This window comes from Anticarsia gemmatalis, chromosome 9 (genome assembly GCF_050436995.1).
Source record: "Anticarsia gemmatalis isolate Benzon Research Colony breed Stoneville strain chromosome 9, ilAntGemm2 primary, whole genome shotgun sequence".
Lineage (NCBI taxonomy): Eukaryota > Metazoa > Arthropoda > Insecta > Lepidoptera > Erebidae > Anticarsia > Anticarsia gemmatalis.
Window position 1 is genome coordinate 3,641,284 of NC_134753.1, and position 11,825 is coordinate 3,653,108.

Genomic DNA, 11,825 nt, shown 5'->3' on the forward strand with positions numbered 1-11,825 from the left:
ACGTAATTAAGCCCCTACGGCTTTAGGTACTTACCGTGCGTTTATTGCTAACAAGTCTCCTTAATTACGTAACGAGATAGCAACTGTATTATATTAGATGGAAACTCCACGCCTTTTTCAAGATTAATCCAGCGGAGGATAGTGGAGTTAATGTTTTACGAGATACGAAATTTAATTTGGTTTTGCTTTGTGATAGTAAGGAAGATTTAAGTTTTGAAATTTGTTAAAGTGTTGAACAAAACTTTGGTTATATGAGAATTGTGAAATGACACAAACAGTATTTATTGTGTACATTTTTCTTGAAGTGGATAGTAAAAATATTACTGCATTATCTGGCTCTGTGGCGCGGTCGGCAGTGTATTCGACTGCTGATCTCGAAGTCTAGAGTTCGATTCTCGGTCGGTTAAAGTGTGTTATTGCAGTTTTCTAATTAAATTTAAAGTATGTTCTTAATGGCAGCCAAGAGTTTAATAACGTGTCGGGTAAAGACAATAGGCTCGCCCCCATTACATGGGACGGTCATTAATAATGGGTGTATTTTAAATATCTTCGGATATGACAGGCGTGATAATAATAATATGTATGTAGCCAAAACAGATATACCAAACACTTTCAATACTGCAATAGTTTTCAGTCTGCATCTGAAATTCAAATTGAATCGGGTCTCTCGAGATTTGAGTAACTGACTAATTTAGATTTTAGTAGTGAGCACTTATAAGAGATAAAGGGGGCAATTTATCTACATTAACTTAATAGAACACTCAATTAACCTCTGTCGCTAAGGTTCATAGGATTTGAATATCGTTACGGTATTTTGTAAGCAAATGATACACCTGGGTCTGTCTTAGAAAATGAAGACAAGAATGGATAGATTTTTAAATAGTTTTTAACAAAATATCTGAAGGGACATACAAATTACTGAAGTAATACTTTACGAAATAGTCCTGGTACAACTTAAATACAATTTTAGTGCAGTGGTGTAGAATTGTTACGATTTTTTTACAGTTAAGCTTCATATAATTCTTCTTTTGAAATATTGATAATAACTGTATTGAAAATCATACTCTGTTTTAGTAAATGACAAAAATCTGTTTATACTTCGACATTTTTAAAAATCAATATTTCAATGTTATTTTTCTACATTATAGACTAGTAATCAATATTTTCTAAAGGCTAAGACGTGCCTGACTTCAATCAATATTCTGAAAATACCTTAGGTACTTGGTGTCCGTCACGTAACGGTCGTGTATGAAGCTCTACAATCCTACGTATTAGAATTCTTGGCAAAGAATTTTAATATCTTAACTACTTTGCAATCAAAGTATATTTCTAAATACTATAGTATGTATATAAATATTTGAGGCGGTCGTAGCTAGTTGCGCTCACCAGTCGATAAACGATCCGTGGGTTAAGCGGCCCTTAGCGCGGTCTTTTTATAGATGGGTGACTGCTTAGTGGTATTTGAACTAGTCTCCGTGCTTTGGAGGTAGGTTGATAGCTAGTCGGGTCCGGTCGTTGACAATGAAGATAATAGTCGGTAAGGCATGTCAAAGGCCTTTCAAGCGGCTTGAACAACGTTGACACGATAGAAAAAGACCTACGGCTTTTGTAGAATTAGGTTTTCTATTGCATCTGCTTTTAAAATAGTTTCTGAAAGTAAATCCCTCAAATCCTAACCTCCATTATTTAAATCTAAAAATAATTCCCATTTTAGTTACTGGTTTTTATTATTTTGGTTTGAAGAATTTGTTTTTTTTTCACGAGATATCTGTTCTATGAAAAGTAAACCTGTTATTATTCACTGCTGGATTTAGAATTTTAGTTTTTACGAGACTGGAAAAGTTTTCAATAATACTTGAGTAAGTTAGGTTTTTGTCTTGCTGTTGCTGCTTGCTGCTGCTGTTTCAATCATAATGCACAGTAACGATGCATATACATCTATAAAATATAATACAAATTCGATAGATAAAAAAATACTCGGTACACAATGCATTCGTATCCTATGAATGTAAATCGACCAGCATAATAAGGAACCGTTGAACCAAATACCTACTTGCGTCACAAAGCATCTTATCGGAGGCAGGAGAGAAATTCCATCGAAAGCCTTCCATTTTTATAACGGCACCTTAATCTTTATATTTTTGAGACGTGAATTCATCGTTTTATTGTACAGGTGTTCAAATGATGATGGATGATAGCAATTTTGGTACTTCAATATGAATGTAAATGGTTTCGGAGCTATGGGTTTTGTTTACGGGAAATGTTTTTAACCGGGTGTAGGTAAAGAGCTAATAACGCAATGTTTTATCTATTTCCATTTTGGAATATAGTAAGTTTCAATACTTTAGGAACTTACTTTCGGCCTTGGGGGTATCACACGAACGTGTTGTATATCATCATATATGATGTAAATACGATGATACACGCATGTATCAACTCTTTTCATGGTTCTATGCGATATTCAGATATATTTCGTTCATTTGCATACGACATTTCTAAACCAAACGTAAGTACTTAATCAAATGTCAAATTAAGACAACTCTCCTCCACGCAGGTGATTTTTAAATACACGATTAAAATGCCATCAAATTTTAATTACATGATGCTCGAAAATTGCACTAAAAGTCTATTAACGAAGCAATTATCGCACCGTAATGAAGTAAGCTGAAAACTAAAATGCGACAGAAACTAGATAATCAGTTTAAATTAACCGTCGAAGCGTGGAACAATAAGTTGAGAACAGCGCCCTCTATTTTGTTAATAGGGTGATTAAGTGAACAAAGCTAAAGTTTTTCATGGGGAAATAGCCTAAAGCAGTCATAAAACAATAGCGTGCTGTCTCCACATAATGTTTTTGAAATTTGCATCAAGCTTAATTGAATTTCAGTGCAGTTCTTGCTATTTTATAGCAGCTTGGTTTAGCTTTTAATTATGTTTGTTTATGAATGATTATATGGGTGTTTATTTTCTGTATCGTATGCACTTTATGGACTGTACACACACTCGCAACATAGTGAAACAAATGTCTTTAAAGCAAAGGAAGAAATATACATACATCATTATGGCTTAGCTATTCTTCCAAACTATGTTGTAGCGGCTTCCAGTCTCACCGGATGCAACTGAATACCAGTGTTTTACATGGAGCGACTGCCTATCTGACCTCCACAAGCTAGTTACCTGGGTTTTAACACGGTACCCTTCGGTAAGAAATATACATACATACATAAATACATACTCATGTAATATAACGCCTTTTTCATGAGGTGGCTTTTTCTGTTACAAACAATGAATACAAAAAGCAATATAAAACTACTAAATTAAACTTGAACTTTCTTTTGTATAGCAGTAACATTAAATGTAGGTACCTGAGTTTCTGTAATCTCTATTTTATACTGAAAAGGGTCTCGAACATAATCATCTAAGTTAAAATGTCGTGTCAAGACAAAACCCTTAATGCAATAATGAAGCAAGCTCACCTACTCTTAATAAACGAAAAGTGTAGGGTTTCACTGACAGCGAGGAGGATTACGCAATCGGGAAAATTGTTTTTTTATATTTGTTTGATGTTTTGAGCAGATTTGATTTATCTTTAGCGTAAGTTTATTATGTTTATTATGCCTTTGTGGCTGTGTTTTTAATACCTAAACTACTACTACCTGGACATTCTTTTCCAATCTAATAATTGATTCAGTAATGATAACTTTGGCTTTATAAGTGTACATTTTATACCTAAATGAAAAAATAAGTACGTTTAAAAACAATTATTGTTTCTACACACAACAATTATTGTTTAAACACATATTATATGTGTTTCACTTTTTCAACAAGTCATAGGAGTGTGTTAATGTCCACGTTATATAACGAGCCAGTTTTATGGAATAAATAACGTAATAATGAATATCATATTATTCACATTTTATAATATTTAATTTATTTCTGATAAAGTTGACAGTATTTTATTAAGTAGACAGAAGATACACGTCAATCCCGCTATCATAAGCACCACACACGAAAACTGCAAGAGTAGTCGTTAAATGTAGCGTTACCGCGAACTTGGCTCGTTTGAGGCGATCCGGTCACGAGTACCAAGTTTCCACATGACGTGTGCTCCAGACTGAATTGTTCGCTTCAAATTAACGGCTCTGCGGCTCTGTTTACTGTTATTGCTCGCTGTTTGCTTTTTGTTTGAGACTAGTTTAAGTATGTAATCAGAGGAACTAGAGAGACACTTCATATAGTAAAAATAAAACAGTTCTCCCAAAGGAACACAAACTAAAAATATTTTTAAATGAAATTCTTAACAATGCATTAAACTCAAGTTGTGGCGATCAGTCATTATTAGTAGAAGTAGTTAATGAACATTAAGCTTACATACATATTCGGTTCAGCACGTTCGGTTCGGCACTTGCGTTTCAGCAACACAAATAACTGTACTGTAATATAAACAACAAGATGTTCATCGCACAAGATGTTGTTGTAATAACCACAAAAAGTAAACATACGCAGGATTGTTCAAAAATCTAAGTCAATCAAAATTAAATCATTTATTCATTAGGGTCAAGTGCTGACACATATGATAGTCAATGATACAGAGAGTGAATTTACCGCAAATGTTAATTTCTGTAATTATTCAAACGCCGATTTAGTTCACTCGTAGCATGTTGATAATTTTACTCAAGGAAGTGCTTCGCACACTTATCCACTAGATCTTTGGTTCCACTGCAGTCGTCTTTGTCGCTCCATTCCGGGCACATCTGTGACAGAAAGTATACGTTTACCAAAAATAAAATCTAAAATATTTCTAAATACTGATGGATAGTTATGATCCAGCCAAACCGAATTCGGCAGATTATAACTTTCCCCTTAAAACGAGAACAACATTTTTGCAGTGACTTGGTAGTAAAATCTTTTCCACGGTTGTGTTTTTTGTATTGCGGTGTTATAAATTAACAACACGTTGTCTGAATGGTCACTTACTTTAAAAGAATTGTTCAATGGAATAAAATGTAAAGGAAGCACTTACCACAACAACTTGCATATGAAAACAACGTTTCAATTTCAAATAATCACAAATTTTATCATCTCCAAACATCGATATATCGGATTCTACACAATTTTTGTTCAAAGTATTAAACAGTTCGGGAACGTCAACTAAATCTTTCTTTACGGCAGCGGTTAAGGCTTCCTTATTTATGCTACCATCAGCCATGTAGTAGCCTTTTTTTTTAGCGATGCATTCTACTTGGGCACACTGAAAAACAATTATCGCTTATTGTACTTAATGTTTTAATACATAAGGTAGAGAGCGCTAGTAGCCTCTTAGATTTGTTTTTCACTTCACAACGTAGGCGCACGCGCGAAATTTAGCTCTTGAACTTCTTTTGTGTGTTACAAAAGGCCCGTGATTATTAATAGCTTTGACAAAGTATTTTGGAATAAAGAGTCATAAGTAAACATTTGTAAGTAAAATTCAAATTACGACTGCAGACTGCGAATTGCCGCGTTACCTCCTACTAAAGGACCTGTAACTGTAATGAGACATGTTAAAACCATCCAAGTTCTACCGTGAGATAGAGGCAGAGCTATAGGCTACGTGTTGCGTCATCTCTTTCTACCAACAACTTGCATCGTTTTAACAAGGCATGTAGCATTCATCGCGCAACAGTTGTGGTTTAAACTATTAGTTTCAAACAAATCATTACTATAACGTTATACTGCTGTCGCGGTTCGTGACGTCCCCGTCGCTGTTAGCCGCAGTTTGCAGTTACCTCACCTTAACATGTTGTACTTACTGAAAGTGGATCAGCTTTTATCGCTGTGCACTCTTTAAGGTCAGGAGTAAGCAATGTGGAACCTATTTCAGCTTTCGCCATTGTTGGGCAACAGTGAATGGTATTCTAGAACAGATATTAAAGTATCGAATTAAAAATGGATCGTAAGTTGTGTAATAAATAAATTCAAATATTTTTATTTATACTTACTTCGTGTAAAATGTCTGCGCATTTTTCAATCATGTCGTCGGCCTAAAACACAAATAAAGATATAAATGAGGACCAGTGTAAATGTAGGGTACACCTTTTCACTTCGAGTATTGAAAATTTACTTTGATATTCAAATATAACAGGTATAACTTTATATAAATACAGGCAGACCCGCGCAACTCTACATGCGTGTAAAGTTCCTGTCCCAAGTCTAGTCATTGAAGGGTTTATTGTTGAAAAATGTGATTGATCGTCTTCATCTTATGTTTTTTTTTCAGTATAATATGAATGGTTTTATTAATATGGGAAAAATAATATTAAAAATACAAGGAAATTCTTACCGCTACCGCAACAACAAAGGCAAGTAACAATAAACCACGGTTCATGTCGACTTGTTTGATTATCAGATGGGTATAAAGTAAGGCATAAAGTTGTTCATATTTATATCACAAATGTCCTGTCTATTTAGCCCGCTAAATGACCAGAAAATTATCGCTCGCGATAATAATAGCTTCAATATTTTTCTATACCTGTTTCCGATGTCATAATCTATGCTATAAAAATAATTCTATTTTGATAAAAAAATTTGGAAAAGATTTTAATGACATGAGGAAAACTTAGGTCACACACGCACACGAACGAACTACTACATAAATATTATAAAATGAAGTCCCCTCGCCATGTCTGTCTGGCTGTTCGTGTGTGATAAACTCAAGATTTACTTAACGGATTTTTATGTGATTTTCACCAAGAGATAGATTGGTTCTCAATGTAGGTTTCAGTGCATAATTTGCTAAAGTAAACCCTGTATGATTAAGGCAAACCAAGGGTGGTTCACTGGTATATAAAATCGTACAAATGCACTATAATTTTATTTAAATTCATATTTGAACAAAAAAGGAAAACTTTTACTATTTTTATATTAAATGTCATGAAGCTTGTTTAAATATTGGCCATATTTTTCTTTCCATTCGTGAGCAGTAATTAATTCAAATAGCAATACGGATTATGTTTGCACAACCGTTGCTGTTCATACTTCTACAGTAAAAAAGCGATAGCTGGGTGATATGAGCGTAACTCTTTATGCCGATGAATATCTTTTCAATGTTGTGTGTATTTGAAGAAATTACAACTACTCTTTTACGATGACAACAGCTGGAAGTTTTTGTTAGGTGCGAGATTTTGCAGTTTAGTTAGACACTCTTCCTTAAATAACGGTAATGCTTATTTATGCAGCGCGATAGACTTCAAGTCAGATGGTAACAGTGGACCATTAACGGGTAAAACTTTTTTTCTCGTAATTAATTTACTACTATCCCACAATTATTGTGTGTTAACTTAAACTATTTATACCCTGTCATTGTCTTTTTCACTTATAGTGATGTACATAACAATATAATGATAGCTCGTAGTGATAATAATCTCGAATTTATTCGTAAGAAACACTTTGAACTTTTGAACTTTTATCGCGTATATTGGTAAAGTAGGATGTCATTAAATGATTTTAATGATTAGCAGAGCTTTTGGTTCAATAACTACCATAAAACCATTCATATAAGTTCGTTTTATATTCAGGAATACTGATGTATTTTAATAAATTTATACTCTACCCTTCTAGAGAGAAACAAATGCGTTCAATAGACAATACAAATTCAAGTGTTCTATAATGTAATAACTATATACGCAAAAAGTTATATAATAGTAACTAACTAAGCTGGCACGCGCAACTTGCGCCACATAAGAGAGAATATGGGTTATAATTTTCCCCGTTTTTGTAACATTTTTACCGGTAGTCTGCTCCTATTAGCCGTAGCGTGATGTGTTATAACCTATAGCCTTCCTTAATAAATAGGCTATCCAAAGTAGTTTCTGAGATGAGCGCGTTCAGCCAAACAAACAAATTCTAAAATTTGTATTAGTATAGATTATAAGATATTTCTACAATTGTACTGTAGCGTGATTTCATAAATTGTAAGATCATAAATAAGAGCATTCATGTTAATGTTTGGTAATAAAACTGCACACGGTATGTTCAAAATATCCATAATGTTCTTAGTACGAGAGCGCCAGTTTGCGGCATTTCTGGCTAACAAATAAATTATTTGGGGTAAATGCACCGTGGTTAATAGGAGAAAACAAAACACGAGCAAATAAGTGTAAAGATTAGTTGCTCTCTAGATTGTCTGAATTAAGTTAAATATTGCTATAGAAAAATATAAAGTATAACAGTAGCCCGATTCTCGACTAGTATCGAGTATCGGCTAGCTATCGAGAAATTTTGTATAAAAATCTGATCAGCGCCTCTAGCGAGCGTCGTAATAACTATTTTTGCAGTACATTTTGAAATGTCAAACTCTCGGTACTCAATGGTTCCGATCATAGAGAATCGCACTACAGAACTAATTGCTGTAATTTAGGATACGGCGATACACATACTTTATATTTTGTAGTCGTATAATATGCATGTCATACTTAAATTTAAGTTTGGTTCCAGCTGTTTTTTCTTGTAATTTCTTATCCATCCCAAGATTCAAACATATTGTGATATATGTGTATATGCTTTTCGAACGTTAAAAAATTGTTGTATGAAAAGAGCTTAATCAATCGATTACCAAAAACAGAACCACAATTTTACACTTACTCGTTACTAAAACTATTATGAGAAACCGTAGATTTAACAATTTAATTTGTTATTTTGCACATTTTTTCCTATAAGTGTTTATGTTAATAAAGCGGCAAGAGAAAATAAAAGCGTCCAAAATATCCAGAAGAAAGATACTTTATTATCTCACAGAGTAATTTAAAACACCAAAAAAGAAATAAAACAAACAGGTGCTTCTAAGTTCTATATAATTAAAAATATCCGACGTTTTTTGTCCTCTCACAGTCTGTTTCAGCGGCAAAGTATTTCACGAATATTAAAGAAAGCCCTTCGAACATTCCTCGACTAATTCCTTCATTCCACTGCAGTCGTCTTTGTCGCTCCATTCGGGACAATTCTGTGATAGAAAATCAGGCGTTAGTGACGTAATGAGGTGATGGTATGTGTCATGTAGAAATGGAGTGTGTATATAATGTTAAATTGAATAACATAGCTATTTCTTTAACAATAAATGTTACGTAAACATAAGATATTCTGTAAATTAACCTTTTCCAAAATGCCATTTAATAGCCATTGACTTAGTTCCTTTCGAGTATACGTTAAAGAACTTTCCTTGCTTATGCATATAATAATTCTAAATAGAAGTTTAACAATATAATTAAATATTGTAACTAAGCAACAAGCGACGATTTTTAGCAATATGGTGATCGTTTTGTCAAAATCGTCAAACAATTGACCCGTTGATTGCCTTCGTTACTTGATTCAACTAAAATATACAAGTATACTATATAGTCTTGTCAACAAACTCACCATAAGTAACTGCATATGTAAGCAATGCTTCACAGTCATCAATTCACACATATCGGGCGGTCCAAACTTAGCCGTATCACCTTCTATACAATTTTCTTTGATTGCCTTCATAATTTCAGGCGCTTTTTCACCTAGTTCCTTCTCTAGGTCCGCTGCTAAGACTTTCTTGTCAACAGTACCATCGTCCTTGTAGTATCCTTTTATCTTGCCGATGCATTCTTCGCGGGCGCACTAAAAGTAAAAAAATAATATTACATTTTTCAAATACAAACTTGTTTTCTGAAAATATCGTGTAGGCGTGTCGGATCGTAGTCGGGCGTATAATTGATGGAAACTTAATTTTTTTTTGGATATCAGTTTTCGTTACAAAAGATCTTTATAGTACGGCTATTAGTTTTGATTTATCAATCTCTTTTGCTTAGAATCTAACTCTACCAGAACCTAAAACGTAGTTTTAGCTAAATCTAATCTGTGCTATTTTTTCTTAAGTTGCATGCTTTAACTTGTATAATATAGCTTTAAGTAATAATAATTTTTACTCCGAACAAGAGAAAATATAATTCACAAACTGCCACAACACCACGCTATGGTTTCCACTGGACGTATAGAACAATGATTTATCGTTGAACCCATTGTTAACACAAGTAACGTACATAAACACGCCAAACAAATATCCTAGTACAATGTCGATATGAATTTATGTTGCGATGCGGTCCGCTGTAATGCATTCTGAATGTTTGTAGCATCTCTGACTATAAGAATGGGAAGATATCAGATGAATTCGGCTGAGAACTCGATTTGAATGTATCAAGTTCATATCGCATGCATTAGCTAGCAAATATGTTGGAGGTTTTGAATAATGGTTATGAATATGCACATTGTAAATTTAATATCGTTTATTTAATTAGGCTACAAATTATGTATATTTCGTCATTCACTGCACATTCTAGATAAAAAACTATACTTTTTATCTTAGGTTTCCAGAAATGTAAAGTGTGAGCATAGGAAATAACTATTCTCCAATACCAATAGCACTTACGGGCTAAGTGCTGTTGGTACCTGGAAATCGAACCTGAGACCTCGGGATCGGCGGTCGAACAACTGACTGCGTCACAGAGGCAGTAAACGTACGTCTCTAAATTCTAGATTATAGTCAAATAGATAGAAAAAGAGCAAATCTTTTAACAGAACGGGAGTAGTTGCAGTAGAGTATGAAATATTTTGTACTTACCGACGGCGGCTTCATGGGTATATCAAAACATGCTTTGATATCGGCAGGAGGGCCTTTAGGTGGGCCGTCTGGCTTGGGCATAGGCATCACTTTGCAGCAATGCATGCTATGCTAAAAAATAAATTGTTCGGTAAGCTACAAGTGCGTACAATACATAAAATATGTTTTTGACTTTTTATATATTTTTAATTAATTTATTGAAATTTTTGGCTAATCTTTATAATTACGTAGGAGGCTTCTGAGAGAATTGTCTGAGCTGGTAATACGAATATGGAAATAACATTTCTCGCCATTTAATTTTTCTTAAAAATCAAACTTAGTCATTGGGGAGAACAATAGTGGAACGAGTTACTGAATGTAACAAAAATGTAATTCACTTTTTACTTACTGGTCCCATAACTCTCCTACATTTTTCTTCGTCGGCCTGAAACATAAAGTATTTCATTCGGAAAACACATTAAAAGAATTGCATATTATTATTACTTACTATGCCAATAATTTTATAAACAGAATAGGCCTAGTTTCATCTCAGACCTTCAGCTATCTCTTTGCAAATTTTAATGAAAATCTTTGCTGTGGTTTGGACAGAGACATTCACATGCAAACATACATACATAACATTAAATCATGCCTTTTTCCCTATAAATGGACGTAAAGACAAATACACGGCATTTGTATATTAATATGAATATAGATAAACAAAATAACATAACATTAAGATAATAAAATACATTTTCCAAGAAAACTTACCGAGACCAATGCAACAAGGACAGCGAATAACACAGCACGATACATGTTGTTCAATTTGAAATTCATATTGTTATAAATGAAAACATTGCGTGTTCATATTTATACTAGAAATAGTAGCAGAGTTATTCATTTTGACCGCTAAACACCAGAAAATTATCACGTTTGAACATAATCATTATTATAATGATTCAAACATATTGTGAAAAAAATATATTGTTGTGTACAGTCGTTCGCACATGTCATGGGAGTCCCCGTGATGATTTTTATGGGAAATTAGAAGTGATGGTATTGGTTTGGTCGATAATAATCAGCTGTATTGTTGTAGCTTATTATGTTAACTTAATTGATGTAATGTTATTATTGTATTTGTAAATACTGAACCAGTATATTAATTGTTAAGATAGTTCAGTTAATAATCTTAGCAGAAAAAAATTAAAAAATCACGCCTGAT

At 33.5% G+C, this 11,825-nt stretch overlaps 2 protein-coding genes across 2 annotated transcripts; both read right to left on the reverse strand.

Annotated features, from left to right (window-relative positions):
- Nucleotides 1-4,525: 4,525 nt before the first annotated feature.
- LOC142975712 (uncharacterized) lies at nt 4,526-6,383 on the reverse strand. The gene is made up of 5 exons (XM_076118714.1): nt 6,323-6,383; nt 5,982-6,023; nt 5,793-5,897; nt 5,024-5,251; nt 4,526-4,754 (listed from the first exon to the last, which is right to left on the reverse strand). Exons 1-5 carry the CDS (start codon nt 6,365-6,367, stop codon nt 4,671-4,673), a joined length of 504 nt encoding a protein of 167 aa, XP_075974829.1. The 5' UTR covers nt 6,368-6,383; the 3' UTR covers nt 4,526-4,670.
- Nucleotides 6,384-8,742: 2,359 nt separating this feature from the next.
- On the reverse strand, nt 8,743-11,482 carry LOC142975711 (uncharacterized). The gene is made up of 5 exons (XM_076118712.1): nt 11,375-11,482; nt 11,013-11,048; nt 10,625-10,735; nt 9,394-9,624; nt 8,743-8,980 (listed from the first exon to the last, which is right to left on the reverse strand). The coding sequence occupies exons 1-5, from the start codon at nt 11,438-11,440 to the stop codon at nt 8,900-8,902; spliced, it is 525 nt and encodes a 174-aa protein (XP_075974827.1). The 5' UTR covers nt 11,441-11,482; the 3' UTR covers nt 8,743-8,899.
- Nucleotides 11,483-11,825: the final 343 nt, after the last annotated feature.